The following is a 22,792-nucleotide window of genomic DNA, read 5'->3' on the forward strand; positions in this document are numbered from 1 at the left end:
ATAAAGTAGTGGAGGTGTAGACCTTTTTCCCCCATCTCTCTAATGACCTAGCTTCCCTGTTGGAAGGCAAGGGATTTTTAGAGGTGGAAGCTGAAACACCTTTAGGTCCCTGAGAAATAGTTTCCAAATCAACAGTATGGGCCCTGAATAAATGGGAATGTGTTTCTGGGACCCTGTAATACCTGTCTGGCTTGGCTGGAGCAGGAGGAAGAGAATCAGGGGTAACACTGGAGTCAGAATATAAATCATCCAAAACATCAAGCACAGGAGGAATAGCTAAGGGCCTGTGCTGGGGCTTAAGGAAAGTTCGAAGGCGCTTTCTGGAATCAGAATATTCCTGGCCTTGCCACTTGAAATGTTCCCTCATGGTATGCAGAACTTCCCCAAAAGAAATATCCTCAGGAGGGGAGGCCGAGGGGATGGAATCCTCTGCATCCGAGTCCTCATAGGTCTGGAAGAGCTCTTCCTGGCCATCGGAGTGGACAGAGTCCTCAGAATCTTCATCTGAAGGGATAGGGTCAGAGAGTTCAACCCGGGGCCTCTTATCAGAAGGAGGCTGGGATCCTCTCTCAGGATGGGCATGTGAACCTCTAATCATAGAAATTAAGTCTGCGGCCATAGTCATGATTTGTGTCTCTGGAGTAGGCTGAGGTAAGGCTTTAGCAGTAAGGTGCTTGGTCTTGCTGGCTGCCTTAGCCCGAGTGTAGGCCTTAATAGACATGGCCATAGGAGGCCTGGCAGCTCCACGTGCAGGAGTGACCTTATCTACAGCAATGGTCTCGGGCATTTCCTCGGTTTCAGTATCCGGAGGAAAATCTATAACTGGCGTCGGAGTGGTATCCGGTATCGGAGTCGTCGGTAATGCGGTGTCTTCGGTTCGGAGCGGTGGAATAACCGTCTCAGGAGGAACCGGAGCACTTGCGGTAGGTTTTGGCGTGGAGTCGGAGGTAGACGCGGGCCGAGGATGTCGGTCCCGGTCTTTTCATTTCTTGGGAGTATGCAATGTCGGAAGTTCCGACGGCATTGTATAAGCAAATTTTTCGCCGAAAAAATCTTCAGCGAACTCCGCCCGGCGCCTAAGAGTGCGCTTATTGAAGTGAGCACAGGCGACACAGGCCGATACGTCGTGGACTTGGCCAAGGCAAGGAAGACAGTAAGAGTGGAAATCCTTATGAGGTATTTGTTTACCACAAGAAAGACAATTGTTAATTTTTCAGTAATTTCTGACATCGGCTGAGGCAAGAAAAGGTCCCCAACGGGGTACTTAGCTTTTTTGATGACTTCTGAATCAAAGAATACAGGAGCTGACCGACCGGCACTTGCGAACTGCTTCTGCTTCGGGCACCGCGTGGCAAGAAAGACTGGGGAAAATAGCGTCAGCTGATGCTTATGTACTCCAGCCGCTCTGACGTGGGAGAGAAATGCGACATCAGCCGACGTCGGACCCAGACTTTGGAATCCGGCCGACCGAGGGCTGCCTGAGGCAGGACAACCCATATGTTATGACTGCAGTTGCATTCTTGAAGGACATCCTCAACAATTCTTTACCAAAAAGATCTCAGCTCCCAGTGCCATTATCTACCTTAATTAACAAAAATCCTTGTCTGTCTATCCAGTGTTATACAGGCTCCAGAGGGGTGATCTCTGTTTAGCCTTCCATGCTATGAATGGCCCATCACTCTTTGAACTCATTCAGCAAAACAGAATCACTGCTAGAGCAAACATGCAGTCTAGAGACCTAAACCTATAATATCACATCAGCAACATCACATGGCATGACAGATACTAACCCATTGTACACCCCATTTCTGGAATAGGTTTTGCTTACCTATCAAAGAGAGTACTTCCATAGCAACCTTTAATACCAGTCTGAGTGGCTGGGAGGGTGATCACAAATGTTCACTGGAGACGTAGAAAATGTGTACTTGATAGGAGACATTGTTAGTCCCCTACCAGCACTGGGCAATATGGGTGAGCTTTTCAGTGGTCTCCTTTGGATGTAAGCTTAGTAAGAACCAATGATTCCTAATGTTTTGCTTCCTTACTTGTTTTCCTGTTGGATATAAATTTATACACATGTAAAAAAGTGCACGTGTGCCATAACATGCAAGTATTTTTTTTATCTGAAAACCATGTTTTCTCAACATTTTCTAAAGTTAGCAGGTGCTCTTTAATGTGAGAGGTCTATAAATTATTTTAGAGTGGTACATCTTCACAAGCATATGTTTTACATATATAACAGGCATTTATTAATCTGCAACAAGAAGTCAGTATTAAATTTTATACTGTTTTGCTTCTAAGTTCGGAAAGCTTTCTAATTTTAGCATAGCCACAGTGCATTCATGACATTTTTTATTAATTTCTGGCAGCTGTGTAATTTGAATATGGGTATAGTTCATTTTTACATGCACAGCTTATGTGTTGTGTTACAAGAAGAGTAAGTACATTTAGTGAACAGTTACTATATTATGTAACACTGGGATTACATGAAAGAAATACAACCATATTTGAAAAATTTGCAAAATATCTAGAATGTGTGTTTGTGTGTGTGCATGTTCAACAAATAAAATTATTTTTAACAGGACAAAATCAGTGAGTTAAAGGAATAAAACATTGGATGATGTTAACCATCCTAAGTTAAGCAGCAAAGTTTAATGCTGTTTAGAAGCACATTGCAATGCTAATGCTAAGGAATGCTCACTTAATCATTTAATAGCATTATGCATAGCAAATCATGTTATTAGAGCCACGTTAGGTACTTAGAAAAACAACTGTCAGGGTATCCTACTATTCTACTAAATGAGAAATGTTTTATGATGACATGTCTGGTGGATCTGAATGCAGTGTTTTTTTAATTAGGGTTATTAACCCTTACGATACTGTTACCACTGTTTGTTTCTTACCAGCAGTTAAGAGGTTTAACAGCTTTTGATCTGTGGTATGCTTTTGTAGTGATGAATTTGTCCAAACCTAAATATTTGTTGCTCCTACTTATTTAAAGTTGCCATCTTTTCAGTTGTCCAGATTGGGATACTGTTTACAGAAACATGATAATTTGCATGACAACCCGTACCCACAATCATAGCAAATATCTTTTACTTAATAAAGATGAAGCAGGCTCAGTGTTGTATAATGACTTTTTCTACTGTTTGTTATATTATGGTATCTTAGATACAGAATCAGTTTTCTGCAAAAGCTGGAGAAACATTTAGAAAACACTTCTTGTTCTAAAACTGCAGGATATCTGCTACTACCATGTTCCTACCCACGGAGGACACAGCTACCCAAACAGGGACAGTCCTTTGAAAAGAAAGACAGTGAAGGATCCTACATATAGATAGTACAAAACTCTAAATTCTAAAATTATTTTGGTATTCTAATAGGACCTCTTGGTGCAAAACAGTGCTTCAAGGTAAGCTAGTTTTCATAGATTAGTACTAGGCTAACTGCCCTTGTGGGCCATTTTAAGCCTAGCCAATTACCTCATGTGAGAATCAAACCCTGTGTCTTGTGTTTAGGTGAAAGATTTATGCGTTATGAAGAGAAATAAACACCTTAACCATTATGCCATCCCCCAACCCTGGGTTTCTTTCTCTCTGGAGTTAGCAGACTGACAGCAATCAGGCTAATTCTTCATCAGGCACTTAAAAATGGGTAAACAAGAGCTTAGTACCGGCAAGTTTTAAAGTGCTACCTCTATGGGTTGATTTTGTGCAATGTTATAAATGGAAGTGTATTGAAAGAGGCAGCAGTATTGCAAACCTCAACACTCTGGCTATGTTTTGGGGCTGCAACAAAGCAGTGTTATCTGCTAGAGTTAGTACTTAACTTCAGTGGTGGAATCTTCTCAGTAACATAAATGGTTACAAAACATATGCATCAGGTTAATGGATATTTACAATGTCTTTCTAAGGCTTTTGTCATGTAACAAGATGTCATAAGTTTTCATAGAAGTGTCTGCCATGTGCTCCAGCAAAAGATCAGTGCCCTGTGAAAGCCTGTCTGCATCAAAACAAGCAGCTTTGGGATGTAGGGTGGAATAAAGTAAAAAAAAAAAATATTTCAGGCATGTCAAACAGGATAAAGCATGCACATGGAAAAAAAAAAAAGAGGTAAGAAAATTCTGCAGACAACTCCTATAACCCCCCCCCCCCCTCACCTGTCCACTCTTGAAGTGTGATAACCAAGAAACAAGAGAACAGGTCTAAAAAGACAATGAAATTTCTGGTTTGCTTTTCTTGGATGGTTATCATACACTCCAGTGAGTGTTGTTTGTGTGAGTGGCCTTAGTGTGATTTTGACCTTATTTTTTTGAATTCGCATTGAATTACATTATCTGATCCTTCAATACACTGCAGTGTTTTTTTTTCACTTGCCCCATTGTTGTGCAACTACGGAGTTGCAATATATTAGTAAATGGACACAGGATGCCATTTACCACACAGGGTTTGCCCCCCAAAAAAGAATGTGTTTTTTAGCATTTTACAAGTTGTGCTTTGAAGTACAACAAATCAGTGATGCATAACTCATTTTAGAGTGAGTCCACCAAACATAGGCAAACTGTCTTGGTCTACCAATACTGCCACAGATTTATCTGCACTCTTTACATTATAGATACTTTCAGGACAAAGGGATTTTAGCTTACACTGAATTTAGGAATGAAATAATTCAGGTTTTATTGAATTTGGATCTATATTCAAATTCCATCACTCATAAGTATAATATTAACTTATTCAGTGCCTGCTGCCCTTGAAGAATAAATTGCCCATGTTACATTAAAAAGTGATAAGCTAGTACTATTGCAAATAGGGAATGACTTTCAAACTGGCAACAGGTTCATAGTTATTAGGCATCTCATCCAAATGAGGACACACTGAGGATTGCAGCATCCCCACCCCCTTAAAGGTGGCACTGCAATATCAGCACTGCTTGTACATGGTATGGAAGTGGAACCCACAGCCTTCTGTGAATAAAACAATTCCTCTGAATAAAACAATTTTGAGGAGTAAATTTATCACCTAAGTTATTCCTAAAATCTGGAAAAGCTACATCACACAATATGTGAATCTGAAAACTTAGCAATATTTATAGACATATTCGACAGGTGGATGGGTAGCAGAAGTTTTAATCCTAGTTTTAGAATAAGTGCACTTGCATCTAAAATACTGGCTTTCATAACATATGAACTTATCTTTGTTGCAGTATAACAAGTCACAGGGGAAGCCCTACGTACCTTGACAGAACTAGGAAGTGGCCTCAGAAGGCACAGACAGAGCCAGATGCAGCATTAGTCAACCTAGGCAGTTGCCTAGGGTCCACTGGCTTGGGGGTGCTCACCATCTGAGGGGCTGTCAAAAAAACTTCCATAACTGATATTTCTTCTTTAATAACACATGCAGAGTGCATCCTTAGTAGTATTTGTACATGCACATTTAAATTGAAACAGACAACATGACTTAAAAGAGCAGGGATTAGGATGCTGTCGCCATTTTGGATAAATGCAGAAGAACGCTTCATAAAATACTAGGTTAGGTGAGAATGTATGTGTGCGTGTGTGTGTTGCCGTGTCTGTGTTTCTGTGTCTGTAAAATGCCCCAGTTAGGGATGGCAGGTTAATTCATTCAGGCACAAACCCTCCACTGTTGAGGCTTCTGTGCATTTTCAAGGAATGTTGACTTTTTACACATTTTCAAAGAATGTTAACTTTCAAGGGAAGAGACATTTACCATTGCTCATGCTAAGTCTGTTTTCAATGTGACACTGTTTTATTTAGCAAATGGCCACCATCAGTGTTTGTGCTATGCATTTTAAAAATGGTGTTAGCAGCACAACAGGTAGCATACTTGCCTCTGGTGCAGAAGGCTGTGGGTTCCACTTCCATACCATGTACAAGCAGTGCTGATATTGCAGTGCCACCTTTAAGGGGGTGGGGATGCTGCAATCCTCAGTGTGTCCTCATTTGAATGAGATGCCTAATAACTATGAACCTGTTGCCAGTTTGAAAGTCATTCCCTATTGCAATAGTACTAGCTTATCACTTTTTAATGTAACATGGGCAATTTATTCTTCAAGGGCAGCAGGCACTGAATTTGTACTTGAAACACTGACATGTAAAGTTGTTTAACAGCAGTAACCTCTTCATTAGTTATAGATCTCTTTAATGTGGAATTATTCAGACATTTACTTCTGCACAGATTTTGTATATTGACTGATATTGGTGGATTGTAATGACAAAAGTTTGAGTGGCCTTTTATCTCTGAAATATTCTCTAATGGGTAGCTTTGTCCTTATTGGTTCATATATTTTGTTTCATTATTTACTGGAAAATGTTCAAAATTACAAATTTAAAACACACTGTAACAAGCGGTGCTGTATTTTATAAGGAATATAATTTAATACAATCGGGAAGGTGAATCAAATAACAATTGTGTGTATGCATGGTCCTAAAAATGTGTGCAAGGGATTTATGGTTTGAAAACAGCCCAAAGGTAAACTTTATCAACCACTGGTCAGATACTTTTTCTTTAAATGTGGGTTTCAACTCTGGTTCAATGAATGTGAGTTTCAAGGGCAGTGAAGTTTATTGTTAATGCTAAGTTTGTTTTCATTGTGAGCTTGTATTGTTTTGTTTAGCAAATGTTTGCCAGTGTTTGTGCTATAAAATTTGAAATAAAAGTTTTTAATTAAGTCCAAATATCTGTAATCATTGTAGATGTAAAGCAGAAAATAGTATGTACACAGAGTTTGAACAGTGTTTATGGTAACTGGGGAGAAATAGCAAAGTAATGAGGCACTGGAATGACTGCCGGAGGGGTCTCCCTGATCCATTACACTGCCTTGGGCCCCATTTAATCATGATATGGCTCTGAATATGGTCTGATAAAGAGTATGTTTCTGTGCCATAACTGTTTTACTAGTGATCATTTCCAGTTGTACATTCTCTGTTAGAATTTTTGGCTATTTTTCTTCAGGAAACTGGCTTGGAACAGTTAAAAGAAATGTTCATGGAATTATATTGGGACACTCTGGTATATAGGTTTGTACTCTTAGATTCAAGGGCAGTAGAAAAATCTACCCCTTAAATTGAAAAAAAAAAGAATATTTTCTCTTTTTACACATTTTTCTATAATAGCAGAAGACTGACACTCTCTTTTCTACAGACATACATGGGGATATTCAGAAGTGTATAATAGTTGTGCAAAGCACTAATTAATGTTTTTTTTTTATTTTTGCATTGTTTCATATAATGTGCCTAGTTATGTATCCAAAATACATGTCTGATAAAGACATTTACATGCTGAAAAGAGATCTTTTGTGCTACAGTCCCTGTTCGGAATACTAGTTCTGGGTGATGAGTTATTTGTTCCTGGATTTCTGCTGTTGTGCACAGGACAAGCTGTTTGCATGTCTGTGTAATTTTATGTAAATTTATATGGGAAGGAAGAACACCAGAGCATCTCTTTTCTACAAAGCTGAGAGAGCTGCTTTAAAGACTACATTTCATTCAAGTTTTCTCTTACTACCAGTTTTGCCAAAGAAGAGCACATTTTTGTTTGGAAAATAAACCCATGCTGAATCTTGAAAAACTGATGGTTAAGAGTGTTTATGGGATTATCAGCAAACTTAAAAATGATATTTGGTGAAGAACTTCAACGGCCAGTTTTTGATCAATACCACTATTTAGATAGAATTACAATTTGTGCTGTGGGTTGATATGAACAGTACTTACTACATGCTTTGAGCTGGGGGTGAAAAAATATACACTCTCCAGTGACTGAGAAAGATTTGGAAAAAGTCCTTTTATAATATATAACTTGTGAACCTTGCAGCTGAGACTTTGTGATCTGTTATCCTTTGCAACTCTGAAGTGGTACTGCTGTGTACTGCCACGTGTATATGTCTGTATTTGGAGGAAGTTATTGAAGCCTTCACAAAGGCTAACACAGACATGGATGACCACGTATGAGAAATGACTACCTGTACAAGTCAGTAGTTACTTGACCTTTACTTCGTCTCCAGGATGGAAATGACTCTGGGATGGTGGCCATTGAACAGAGTTTGGTTAACCTGCAGCACAACAATAGCTAGACTACATATTCAATCAACCCAAGGAGAGCAAGAACCGCTCCACCAGTGAAGAAACTGGAAGCAGACAATGACATAAAGGCCTGTATTGTAGCCTTTTAGAGGTATGCAAAAAGACAGGACTGGTCATCAAGTGAGTGGGCCAGAATTTTATCTACACAATTTCCAGGAGACTCCGTCAGACAATATGGAGATGGAAGATACAAATATCCATGATTACCAAAAACTGAAAAAGGAATTTTTAGTTAGAGCAGGTATTTCACCAGAGGCACAGGCAAACATATTAAATCATTGAACAGTCACCGCTGACAAATCCATTGCAGATTATTTGAATCACATATTGAAGTGGTGATTTTAAGCTGATGTCTGTGATGTAGGAAAAAGTGTAGACATTTTAGCAGTAGATAGATTTAAAGAGGGCAATGGCTAATAGTTTATGAAAGTGTATGTTTTAAAAATGTGTGAATCTCTGAACAACAGGTAGCTTTAGTAGAACATTTGCTGTTGTTTGAAAGTGCAAATATTAAATCAGCCCTCACATAAGCACGAGTCTGTTTTTGTGAGAAAGCAAAAGAGACTGTTATCTGAACTAATTTATTTTAAATATTTTAAGGAAAGATGCATAGAAAATTACAGCTTATGGTAATACTGTTATGTTGATTAAATATATTTACAGCAGTCAATCATTTGTTAAGCCACATACATCTGAAGGTGAACCAGTGGAACATGACTGGGCTACATATCCTCTAGAAGTATAGACTCTGCCTTTTGCCACTGTTATACTACCAAACATATTAAATGTGCTGTTTTTTAGATGGAAAGAAATTATAAGGATTGTTGGATACCAGAAACATAATCACTTTAATCAGAACAGAATGCATGTGCAAACATAAACATAAACGTAAATATAAAACTACTATAAAATAAAAGATTGAAGCAATCTGTGTACCCAGAGCCAGGAGCAAGTAATTCAAGTAGAAAAATGAACAATTTTATGTAAAACTCTACACTCAGTAACTCTGGAACTTAAGTCACCACTTAGTGTAGTACTTGGGCAGGACTTTCCCATTTCAAGGAGTTCTGGAAAATATGGTAGGGGCAAAAGGCAAAATCAGATGTATTGACAGAGATACACAGCCTTAATAAAGAGAAATCTGTGGAAATTAAAACTTTCACAAGGCAATAAGATGTGAATCTAAGTGGAAATACCTCTGAAACAGAGTTTGACCAAAAGACTGCAGCAGGTTTGACTATAGAAGGAGTCAGTATACAGCCAGACAGGGAAGAGATCGCAACTAATGATACTCTGCATAAAACTCCAGCAGTCAAAGAAGTTAGTAAAAAAGACTGATGAATAGAGCCTGTAATTATGAGAAGGAAAACAAATGTAGAAACTCTTAAGGAAGCAGGCAATCCCTGTGATGACCAAACAAAGAGCAATGTAGACAAACACATCCTTAAAGAGCAAATGAAAGAAGTACACAATCAATACCTCTAGCCTCTATTGCCAGAATAAACAGCAAGATAAATACGATGGAGACAGAAAACTTACATGTATCCCAAGAGTAAGATAATCACTTTCATTAATTGCCTTTTCTAGAGGAGTTGGGTAAAACAGAAAAAGCAGTATCTGTCTTTGTAGGAGATAACACTACAACTTCCATCTCACATCGGGCTACAAATGAGACTGATGTTTACCTGTCTAATATCCACATAAACCATGTCAGTTAAAAAAAAAAAAAAAAAAGTGCGGCTTAATTTAACACAGCAAGAAGTGACAGTGAACCCCCACCCCCATCCTCCCCAGTTAGAAAAGTCCTATTTCATACCAACATTTTGAAATCAAAAATTGTCTTACTTCATAAAATAACTAAAAATACAGAACAGTTATTAGAACCAAAGTCTTTTAGACCCCTCATAATAAAGTTGGCCCACAGCTACATTTTTAAAGACTTTTATTAAAATATCATTTAAGACAGACACACATACATTATTAGAAAAGAAAACAACCATATTATAATTTTTGTCACTAACACACACACATATTTTCTTTTTACCATAACAACTGCTGTCAATCCAACATTACATAAATCACAATTCCTACCTTCCCTTAAACCTCACTCCTGCTCCTCCTGAACATTATTTTACATGTTTTGTTCTCACAAATTCATTTACTTCTCTGTAATTTGCTCCTTCCCTTTTCTAAAGATCCCTCTTCCAGTTCTTGTATCTCTTTTACAATATTCAGTATTTCAAGTGTAGCTGGTATAAATTTTGATTTCCATTTTCTAGTAATTGCTTTTTGACAGCCAACAGAACTAAAAGTAATAACAAATTACTATGTTTAGGCAATTCAGATCAAGTGTCCCAGCTCAAAAGAACCATTTCCTGAGTTACAACTATTTGCTCCCACAATATTTCTGGCAGAATATTCTGTAGGGAATTGCTCAAATCTGCCAACTCATTAAACACCCCCAAAAAAGTTCCCAGTTATCTGTCTCTTCTCCATCACACCTCCAATGTTTGCTACTTACTCAGAGAAAAATCCTTTGAAGTCTCCTTGAGGTATAAAAATATATATGCAAACATTTCCAGGTAAAAATCCTAAACCCTCTGTTGCATACTTAGAAGCCATAATTATGTGTCCTCCCAGTATTGATTTTACAGTCTCTCTCTTCCCAATGTTTTCTAACCTCCTCTGATTGGTTCTTATAGTTATCATGAAATATTTTATAGGCTCTACTAATTATCCCACTTTTAACAGCAGCTTCTAGTCTAGATTTGACTACAAACCCTACCGGATCAGATATTTAACTCAAGACTCCACAATTCCTTTCCCTTTACCTACACTCTGATATTACTTTCTGATAAGGAAGGCAGTCCCTAAATGTTTGGTTGCCATTTTGGCAAGAATTAAATAAAAGCTATGATTTTAGCTAGGTTTTATTAGATAGGAATGATGAAGGAAATAAGTTCCTACACAGTTTACTTAGATTGCTAGATCACATCACCTAACTCAGAGTTTAGGAACACTTTGATCCACTTATGTATAACAGAAGTTGTATTTGAGTGAAAAGCTATGAACTTTGTATGTTCCCTTGTGTTGGGAGCTCAGGAAAAGGCCACTGGTGTATACCGGTAATCAGTGACTATTCCATACAGTTCTTTGAAGCACTGCTAAAATCAGTAAACACAAATGTTATAGCTGGTACTACTGATTTCCAAGGTTGAAATTCTCCAAGAAATCCTTACATGCGAAGGTACCCTGCTCATGTTAAATGCAATGCGTGGACTAGCCAGTTCTCTAAGTGAAGCAGATGAGAACTTCTAGATAGCACCTCAAACAGATTAGCTAGTGAAATAACAAAAATTTTGAAGTCCATGCCTCAGAAAGGCAAAAACAAGATGGAAAAAATTTGGATCAAATACCTTCATACTTTATCTTTGCTATAAAAAAGTATTCCATGCCTAACTTAAATTTACTCCATTTGCACTTTTGTGTAGTGCACTTCCATGGGGCATACTAGCCACAGCAACTGAAACCTAGGAAGGAGAAAGTACTCAGTTTAGAAAAGTGATAGGATGTTATACAGAACTTATGGATAGGTTAAAACATAATGTCTACTGTCAAGGAACACATGGATTGATCACACAAAGCCTAACAGGGATCATTCATTTTCAGATAAAGAGCTTATATTATTGCCCACTGCAGAGAACACATTTCTTGCGAAGTTGCAAGGGCTTTTCAAAGTGACAATTAGGTCTCTGTAGTAAATATGTTTGCTGAAGGATTAAAACCTCTCTGTATGTTTAGAAGTAAAGATACGAGAAGAGAAACTGTCAAAATCCAGAGGCAGGAAGTAAAATAATTGGTACTCAGGAATATAGATATATCCTCATAAGGCTCTGGCAGAACTAATTTAATTTGCCTCAGTACTGAGGCCATCCCTAGAGAAAAAGTAAATCTAAAATATTACTGAATAGAGGAATCCCGATGAGAAGCATTAAAGGAGGAAATACAGAGGGTGCTTAAGCTGAGGATCATAAGTGATTCAGAGTAAGTGCAAGATCCCTAAGGTCCTAGTTCCCAAACCTGGTAGGGATATAAGATTTTGCAACAACTTTATCAAACAGAAGACTATATCCATATTTGATTCATATCCCATGTGTACAGTGGACAGATTGATAGAAAAGTAGGATAAGGCTGATTTCCTTCCATGCTGTACTTAACTAAGGGTTATTAACTCCCACAGCTAAGGAGAAAATGACATTCTCCACACCCAATAGCCTTTTTCATTACAAAGTAATGTTGTTTGACCTTTGTGGTATAACTGAAATATTTCATAGGCTTATGGTAGGATACTCAGACCACACAACAGATATGTAGCAGCTTATCTTAATGACTTATTTATTTTTTTCTGAAGACTGGGAAAGTTATCTTGCCAATTTCCAAGCTGTTCTAGATTCCTTAAGGGAACCTCATTTAAGCATTAGACCAGCTAGTTCTAAATTAGGTATGATTGAAGCATAAGGCTGATGGGAAGAGGAATTGTAAAACCCCAAACAGAAACAGTAAAGGATGCATGTAAATGGCCATACCCATCACTAAAAGGACTTTTGGGGGGTTGGCCAACAACTACAATAAATGTATACCAAATTTCTTGACTATAGTGTACCCCTTCGGTGACTTAGCCAAAGAGAGGGCTCCTTTGAATGACCACTTCTTTAAAGAAGTTAAGTATGTTGTGTCCTGTAGCCATCCTATTAGCCTCAGATTTCTCCAAGCAGATTGCATTGCTTAATAATGCCTCTGAAGTCAGCTTAGCAGCAATGTGGGCAAAGTTGGTTGTTGAAGGGAGGAACTTAATTTTCTACAACAGCCAGAAGTTAAGTAACACTGAACAGATGTAGCAGTGTTCGATCAAGAAGGTTTGGCTAGTAAGTGGGCATTATCTATCCTTAAACATTATCTCTTTGGCAGAAAATTTTTATTAGATATGTACCATGCACCCCCTTCAATGGCTCAACAGACTAGCAGACAGTAATTCCAAGCTTGCCAGATGGGCTTTGTCACTATAGCCATTTCAATTTTAAATACCGGATTTCCGAGGCTGATGTCATCCAATTGCAGTGGCCTTGTGCTGGTTCAATAGCCATCTGTAGGTATTAGAACTAATTGTTATGCACGTCTGCACAAAAGAGTAAGTACTAAAGTGCCTGATTTGCCAGTTTTGAGTACTAGAGGAGCAATGGGGAAAGTAGCAAAATCCTAACTGAACCCATGTTGTACACCAGAGGGCATGCTGGTGACAAGTTTTGTAGGCAAGACACAGTAAATCACATGATGGTAAAAACATCTGTATTTTAAGGCTAGGCTCATCAGGCTTGGTATGTGTGCCTACCTCTAAACCTAAATGGATTTCTATGGAGGAAGTCACAGTATCTTTGACTAAAAGAAGACATATTTAGCAGAGGGGAGCTGCTGTCCAACAAATGCAAGTTAGACAAAGGCTGTTGCATCTGTGGAGTTTGCCTTGCCAGTATGGGTAGCTGTTGGAACTATTCTCTACCTGTGGAACTGTTTGTTAATACTCATGCAGTGCATGTGTTAAAGGGTTGGGCCACTAAATGGTCCAACACTTTGTTAGCTGTATGGAGTCTGCTCTAGGGATAGTAAGGCTTACATTAGCTCTAGCTGAAGATTCAAGAAACCAAGACAGCTCATCAGATTGTATGAAGTATGCAAGAGAAGGGCATACATTAATGATGAGGACTTTAAAATTATGGATCAAATAAAGCTTTCAGGAAACATTATTTCACTGTGAAGTAGTTTGATTTTGACATTGTTACACACTAATACTTATATCTAGGAGGTAGATGAATAGGGTGGTGACAGGCTCTCTTCATAAGCATTTGCAACAGGTTACAGCTAGAGGTGGAAAAACATGTAAAATAACATGATGTATTTAGTTTGCTGAAGAAAAAACATAGCTCAGACAGAAAGAGAATGGATGCAGGAGCAATATGCATATTTTACCTGAATTAATAGATTGGAGTACATGGGTGAGAGGACAAGAAGAAAGGGAGGTATTTTTTCAGTGGCTGAGGTATTGAAAACTGCTACAGGACTACTATTGTGTTGGGAAACGTGACACTTTATGGGAGCATTTTCAAGTATGGTGACAGTATCAAACATTGCTTTACGTATAGTGTTATTGATTAACTAACAATTTGGTACAGAAGATATCAATGTAGACTTCCTGGTTAGCATGTCTGTAACCAAAACTAACAATTTGGCTGGAAACTCCCTGTTTTCTAACACTGTGGGAAAAGACTGGAACCTACTTCCCAAAGAACTAACATCACTCTCTTCTTTGCCTCTCTTTAAACAAAAGCTCAAAATACACTTTAAAATACACTGGTTATGCCCATGCAGTAAACCAGACTAACCCTTCCTTGCCTGTGCTCATATTTGTCTATACCATACTAAGTTTTTTTGTTTTTTTCCTCATTATTTCTCTTATGAGGAACTGTACTGGTGATCACAATGATACATACTGATTGACAAAAAAAAAAAAAAGATGCATACTTTATTTCTACTATGTTTATGTACTATGTAACAATTATCATTCCTTCATTGTTTGTATTTCATGTTTTTACTGTTTGGAGCTTTTCTCCCCGGGCCTCTACTGAAAATGGAAATATATCCATCTAGACCAGCCCGGTCAACAAATGCAAAATAAAATAAAATAAAATAAATAAATTAGAATGATTTTATTATTAACAATTCATTTGTTAGTTTTAGTTTAGTATTGATACAATTAGGAGGGACTTTTCAGCGTTGTAAAGTACAATGCCATCAGTGTCAAATATATCACTGAGGTTGGAAAGGTTAAGAGCAAGGAAGCAAATAAGATGATAAAGAAAAGTGGACCAAGAGCAGTCCATTAGTGGATTTCCATGGCTATTGGGATAGTGGATGGAGCTTAAGCACTTTTAGGATTTTGTAAAATCTGTTACAGAACTATTTCATGGCATCTGAACAGTTATTTCATCTAGGCCATACTGAGTTAACTCTTTTAACAAAAGTTTGGAAAGACAAATTCAAAACCTTTCATTATGACAGTACAGAAGGTATCAATGTAGACTTCCTGGTTAGCATGTCTGTAAATGTTTTTAGTCAGTAATAACAATATTGTGCTACTGATGTGTCAGGATGTAAAATTATCCTGATAAACAAAGAACATAAAAATATTCAACCTGTCTTTAAATTAACTAAAAATATATTTAATGGGAAGAGCAAGAACCTTAAATTATAAAGCATGTACCAAAACAACTTTTGGTGGTGAATGGCAGGGTGAGAAATATTTAAATCAGTTTGTAATAGGCAACACTCCAGCTGGATAACAGCTGGCAATGTACAACACAAGAACGAAAAAGATGTACTGAGATGGATGAACTGCTCGTACGCCAAGGATACAAATACTCCAGCTGGATGTTTTACTGGTACTATCTTGTATAAAGTAAGTTACCTGAGTTATATCGTGTCCATTAACAAGGTATTAGTATTGAAAATTTGTGGGCAGAACTGATGGTTTTACTTTTGAGTAAGGTGGGATAAATAGAAGACAGAATATGATTTGAAGTAAAAGCTAGAGTAAGAGGCTTCAGACAGTTAACTGCATGGTTTAAGAGCAGGAGGAGTGGGACAGCTATAGACAGATGGAATTGGAAGTGGAAGAGGTGACAGGGGGGAAGACAAGGATGAAGGAAAGCCAAACGAAAGAGCAGAGAATAAAAACTCAGCCTGGCAGCAGCAGATAAGTCTGGCTAATGGAGATTAAGAGGAGGTAGTAGGAATGCAAACTCTTGGGATAGGAGGTGTAACAGTAGTATGGTAACTGATGCAAGAATCCTAACATATAACTAGTCAGTGTTCTGTGCAGGGATTTTCAAAATCTGGACCTTCATGCTTCCTTAGATATGTGCGTGGCTACAGTTTTATGTTGTGGTAGTTAAAAACCTCTACTTTATTTTATTTTATATATGCTTATATGTAGGATAGGTGTGTGAATTTGTGTTGTGTTTGTGTTTTGTTGGTTTGTTGCAGTGTGGGGAGGAGGGTGTATGTATGTTTGTTTGTGTGGTGGAGGGTGTATTTAAAAGTCACGATTTTGAATATCGTGCTTTTGGGGTTTCAATATTGTGAATATTCGGCTTTATGGTCTCGAGATACTGAAATTCCAGATTTCAGCATTTCGAGATTATACTACAGTGAATATATATATATATATATATATATATATACATACATATATATATATATATAAATATATACACACACACATGTGTGTGTGTGTGTGTGTGTGTGTGTGTGTATGTGTGTGTGTGTATGTATGTGTATATATATATATATATATATATATATATATATATATATATATATTTTTTTTTTTTTTACTTAAATTTATCTAGTACACTTTTACGTAAACTCAATATATTGACACACTTTTATCAACAGTTAATTTTGACAAGTCTTTTTACTGATAGTTAATTTTATCTAAAATGTTAAGAAAGAGAAAATATGCCAAAAAAATGCTTTTGCAGGGGGACAAGCCCCCCTGCACCCACCATGTAGGCGGCTTCATCCCCAGAACTCCTTACTTAAATATACTAACTCCATGATGACACAACCACAGAGAAATGAGAAAACACCATACACATTGAATGTTTGCAGTCAATATTTAACTTTCCCCGCAGCTGTGTGACCATATAGTTAGTACATTTAAGTAAGGGGTGTGTGGATGCATTCTCTCTTTTTTAACATTATACTGTGAATGGGGAGTCATTCAAATTTTCTCATGAATAAGAAGGCAGACCTCAGCCTAACATCTCATTAAAAGAATGGTACATTAGAAGTGCCATATCTACCCACAATGCACTGCATAAATATGTCCTAGAATACTGAAAGATGATGTAAATGACTTCTGGCTAAAAACAATTGCCATATTGGGGGTAGTCCAGAGTATTCTGTGCATTATATATTTTATATTTTTCTAAAAAAGCAAACGCCAGTAGTCATCCAGATTACCCAAAAAAAGTTATGTGCAGACTGTAAATTTGGCCTACCATAATACTATTATGGTACACTGACCATACTGAAAAATGAGTCAATTTACTTTGCATAATGACAGAGACTATAAAGATGAGAATGTTACAATGTCAGTGGTAGATCAGCTGACTACTGAGTCAATAGCACTGCTTTAATGCCTTAAATTTCATCTTTATGAGTTGTTTATCAATCTTCTTAGTGCTTTCCTGACCTAACCATCTATACATTTCCACAATTTACCATTTTGATATTTCCAGGCTTGCACTTCATTTTAAATATCTAGCATCATTGCTGCATTTTGTAGCATTATATTCTTCTTTCTATAACTTATTTTCTTCTGCCAATATTTTATTTCTAGGTATTATCAGTTCTGCTGAACCACAGTTCTAGAGGATTCCTACAATAAACAATCAAGTGTTACAAAGTAGGTGAGCACAGACTTAAATGTATCGGTGCATACTAATGGGGTAAGATGGCTTTTCAGAGTATGTACAAATTACTCTTTCCCACAAGTGATAATGCACAACCTTATGGTGCCTTACTCCACTCATGTTTGGACTTTGTCATTAGTTACTTATTCCTATCATGTAATATCTTATTACTAGTAACTTTGTTTTTCCCGTCATGGCAGACCTAGATATAGTGATATTATTTTATAATGTCAGTGTGTTTATGTCTCACTATCCAATCATATGTAACTCATAGTAATCACCATATGACCTGATTTGTGACAGTATCTCCCTTAATATTCCTATTTTTTATCTAATCATCTTTCATGTTGAGAGCAATGGTACCATCTGGTTGAGCATTCTATGATGTCACACGCCAGACTTGGACAGCATGCCTAGCTCCTGCATCCATCACTTTATCTCCTTTCACTGAGCAAGAAGAATATGTAAAACAGGAAACAAGCAAAAGTACAAAAATATATAATTGGCTGTCTTAAAGGAACCTACAACAGCCAATGGTTGGAGGGGTTATTCAGACACAAGGGGGATGATAAGAGGGACCCAATCATAGATGAACTTATACAGTAAGTAAATGAATGAAATAACTGTTGATCTTACATTAGGAAGGTTGAAAGAAATTTCAAGTAGTAAGGCATCCTGGAAGGCCAGAGATGGAGAGGGGGCAAAAAAATGCACTGAAAGATAAACCTTTTAAGAATGAAGAGCTACGTAATGTTTGACTCCAGGAGTCATGGTACAGGCTGAAGTGTTGGGTGACTATGCAAACTAATCAGCAAGTGACCACATCACAAATGCATGTAAATGCACACATTTTTGAAGCATCCACACCCTTGATGGAGTGGAGTCTGACATCAGCAGTTTCACTTGACCACCAAAAATGCAAGTTGTCAATTTACTTGGAAAATTTGCTTAGCAACTGCAAGCCTCTTCTTTAGTGGAGCAAAGGGGAAAATTAGAGCCGCCCATCATTCAGAACAAAGATATTTTCATCAAGCAGAGCCTGAGCTGGCCATGCATAACTAACAATAGAAAGGCTATTTTTCCTAAATGTCTGCATTCAAAAGTAAGGTAAGATAAATGGTCTTGTTTAAGGAAATGTGGGTCAATATTAAAGGATATCCAGTCCTTGTAAAAGAAGAAATATGCTCTCCTTCAACAGGCTCCATGAGACTGTCAGCTGAGATAATTACTCCAGTGACGAACAAAGTTCATGACGAACTTTGCTGCCAGTATCTGAGCTAATCATTTTCAACATGCAGCATCTTAAGAGATGTAATGTAGGCCTGGTGCTTCTTCCTCCTGTGCTTTTGGGTGGCCAAGTCAAACTGGTTGCTTTTAAAGCAGCGTTTTATGTCACGATCTTCTCCAGAGAGTAGAAGCAATGCTGAAAGAAGTTTAGGTTTATGACCTGGTGGCCTTATGAACATAGGATGGCTCATATTTTATGATTACTGAATGCAACAAATTTCCATAGGGAATGACATTATTGAGATCTTATCTGTGTGAGTGGTAGGCAAAAAAATTGGCTAAATGCAGATGGCACAAGGGCTAAGCACTCTCCTGTTGTCACTGCAGCTCCATCGTATCTGTACCTCTTAAGAGTTTATGATATATCCGGCAGAATTCATAGAAGGAACCATTTCAGTGAAAACTGTTTTAATTAAAAAAAAAAAACTTATCAGTCCTGAGTTAAGTAGTGGTGAGGGCTCAGACACCCCTATGCAAGGAACATTGCCCCCCACCCCCTCATTTCATATAAAATTGTCTGTGGTCACACTGTTAATGTTTGGGGGGGTGACTACCATATCTTAATCAGCTGTTTGCCACTGAACTGGTTTCCCCAACTAATCATTTATTCATGATGGCTGCTTTGCATTTCTTTGATGATCAAGTCCTCAGAAGTCACTTGCTTGATCATGTAGGACTGGAGCCATTGGTTGCTGTAGATCACTGCATGCAGTTTTGAGAGTCTCTGTCTTACCCAGTATTATGTAAGCAGGTGTGTATGTGTGTTTGCATATGTATATATATATATATATATATATATATGTGTGTGTGTGTGTGTGTGTGTGTGTGTGTGTGTGTGTGTAAGCTTAGGAGGAGATGGGGGAGTTGCTTCCTAAAAAACAGTTCTTTCAATCAGGTTATGTTTGAGTTTTGATGAACTGTAACTGTCAGAGTGATTTTTTGTTATTGCATTTTAGTTTTGCATGCTGTAACCGTTCATACCATATAGGACAACAATGCATAGTATGTTGAAATGGGATTATTTATAAACAATACATATATATTTAAAAGGTCCATAAGAAGATCCTTAAATCTTCAAATAGGCAGCTGGAAATGCTTCACCTATTTATCCATTCACTTTCAGATAAATTACTTTATCCTTTATAAGGACGTGCATCAATTTATATTAAGCATAGAAGACTTGTTGGCACATTAGCCTTCTATTGATATTACACAACTAGTGTTTTTTGGAACTGATGTTTTTTTTATCTTCAGATCCAATGAAGATAACCTTCAGTCTTATCCAACCAAAAGCTCTACAAATGATGAAACTTCATGAGGTTAGATGTGGTCATCATCTTCACTGTGTTGCATGCAAGGAAAAAAATATTTCTGTCGGCTCCCAGTCTAGACTTGTTTTTCAATGAAGAAGGACCTTTGAATGACTTAATTGGTCCCAATAAGTATCAAATAACTGTGCCACAGTCAATAGTAAGTTTGTGCTTGACAAATACAATGCTGCTAGACTCTAATGAAATATTTAGTGCCTGACAGTTTCGGAAGTTTAGACAGAGATGAATACTCTGTTATGTGTAGTTCTCTCTCCATACTGAAAAATTATAAAACTTGGCGAATTCCAAATCAAAACTGTATGCCACTACATTCATCCAAAATTTCAGTGATTTTAGTAAAAAGTGGTAAACCAGATGTTGTGCTGTGCAATGTTGTAATGTGACTATAATGCAGCAGTTTGCTCAGCAGTGTTTTTCTACCAGACAACTTTTCCCTCTTCAAACATTCATTTATAATTTTGTGAAAGTTTATATGTTATCACAGTTAATGCAGAGCACTTAAATACTTGTAGGGCAGTATCTGTTTCAGTAGCCACATAACTACACATTTGAAGTGATCTCACCCAATGTACTTTTACTGGAACTCTCTCCCTGAAGTTGGAAAAATTCAGTTACTGAACCTGTAAATTACAGTTTCATCTTAAAAAAATAACATCTCCCTGCTGCTGACACAATACAGCATTTAGGTTTCCCAGCACTTCTGAAACACAGTCAGCAATGACGTTAGTAAGCGGTAAAGGCTAGAGTGCTGAAGATTTCAAGTCTGGAGTCTCTGTATCACTGTTTATTACAGAAATGCTATGCCTATGCATTTGTTTCACTGCTGTCCCCAGGAGAACCAGGAAGCAGATCTCCATTCACAGTGCTGTTTGGTGTGAGCATCCTGTCTTTGCTTGGATCAGAAGGCAGCTGTCTCTTGAGCATCTGTCGATGGACAATAGGGACAAAGAAAAGAAGCAATCCCCCTATGAGTGGAGGAACTCCAGCTAGATAAAATGCCACATGATAATCTCCTAAATGATCATGAATTAATCCTAAAAAGAAAAGAATAAAGTATGATGATTTAATACACGACAGTCCTTATTCAGAACTTAGTTGTTTTGTCCATTTTAACTTTTAAGATTTAATGTCTTCATATAACTTACTTCATTACACTACTGAAATATACCTAAATATTTGTGCATTAGTAATCAGTATTGTAGTTCTGTAATTTTTCTTATTGATGCAGTAAATGCACTGTTAAATATGCTGGTCAATCATGCAATACATTCTGTAGGGTACAATGGCATTTATATGACTAGCACACGTTTAGTACCAATATATGTGTCCTTTTCTGAAAAAGGAACCTGCATGGCCCCAAATGCTTTATGCTCTTAAACTATCTTTGTAGAAATAATTTTTATTCCAGCAAAATTGATCATACCCTTACAGAATTCATTATTTTCAAAAGATCAATGGGGACAGCAGTTTGTTCCAAGATTGGAGGGTAACTTTAGTGCACAGATATCTAGCTTTCATTGACAAGATTACAGGAGATACATGCTGGCAGTACTGGTTAAACTTAGGTCATGTTATAATGGCATCTGTTATTTCAGTTAATACACAGATGACACACACCTGCATGAACAGTATGCATTACAGCAAAATCTAACATATGTGGTTTATTTCATGCTGACAGTGGTTAAATTTAGTTTTCTGAGTGTTTATATATTTTGTTTGATGGACAAACCCATAAACAACCATCATTTTCTACTGAGGTAATTTCTCCTGTGCTAGCTGAAGGCTGAAAATGTGGCATATGATCCACATTCTATACATAATCATGATAATGTGCGCTGCTGCCAACTACATTAAAAGTGTGACACTGTCATCAGCTTACCTGCTATTGGTGGGCCAGCAGTCATGGGAATGGCCATAAGTCCAAGGATGTAGCCAATGGCCTGGGAGGCTTGCATGGGCCCGACCAATTCAAATGCAATGGGAGCCATGATAGTGATGAAACATCCGTCAGAAAGACCAAGAAGGATGCACACTACAATAACAACCCAAAATGCATGACACAAAGGCAGCATCATAGACATGATGCCCAAGACCGCAAAAGATGCAACCTGGAAAGCAAACGATAATCTAATGAGACTACTGATAAAAACAAAACATAAGTTACATTAAACAGACACTGGAAATAAAGTACTATAATATTCAACATTCTTTTCTCCTCAGTAAACAGATATCGCAGATTAGTTTATTCATTAAGAGTAATCCTGGGCTCATTACCATTGAAATAAAACATACAAACAATGCACTTACATAAAACTTTCTGTATACTGGATATAAGAAGTAAGAAATAATATGGACCTTAGATAGAGTCTTAAAATAAATAGACAAACAGAATCAACATTTTTCTTTTTCTTTCTTTCTTTTCTTCTTCATTTATAAGCATCCGTACCCTCATGCCTAACAACCATCAGCCCCTCTCCATTCACCCAGATAGAGGCCATTGTCCAGGCAGTCATGATGAAAGTTTGATCCATGTCTCTCAGTGTTGC

General features: G+C 37.5%; 1 protein-coding gene across 1 annotated transcript in view; it reads right to left on the minus strand.

Moving 5' to 3' along the window:
• Positions 1-16,482: 16,482 nt before the first annotated feature.
• Positions 16,483-22,792, minus strand: part of SLC16A2 (solute carrier family 16 member 2) — a 748,609-nt gene continuing 742,299 nt past the window's right edge. The window contains exons 5-6 of the mRNA XM_044057669.1: positions 22,126-22,354; positions 16,483-21,280 (exon numbers count right to left, since the gene is read on the minus strand). Coding sequence (XP_043913604.1) covers positions 21,051-21,280; positions 22,126-22,354 — 459 coding nt within the window. The 3' untranslated portion in view covers positions 16,483-21,050. The remainder of the gene's footprint in view (positions 21,281-22,125; positions 22,355-22,792) is intronic.

Source organism: Protopterus annectens, chromosome 15.part0 (assembly GCF_019279795.1).
Source record: "Protopterus annectens isolate FY-2018-M chromosome 15.part0, PAN1.0, whole genome shotgun sequence".
Lineage (NCBI taxonomy): Eukaryota > Metazoa > Chordata > Ceratodontiformes > Protopteridae > Protopterus > Protopterus annectens.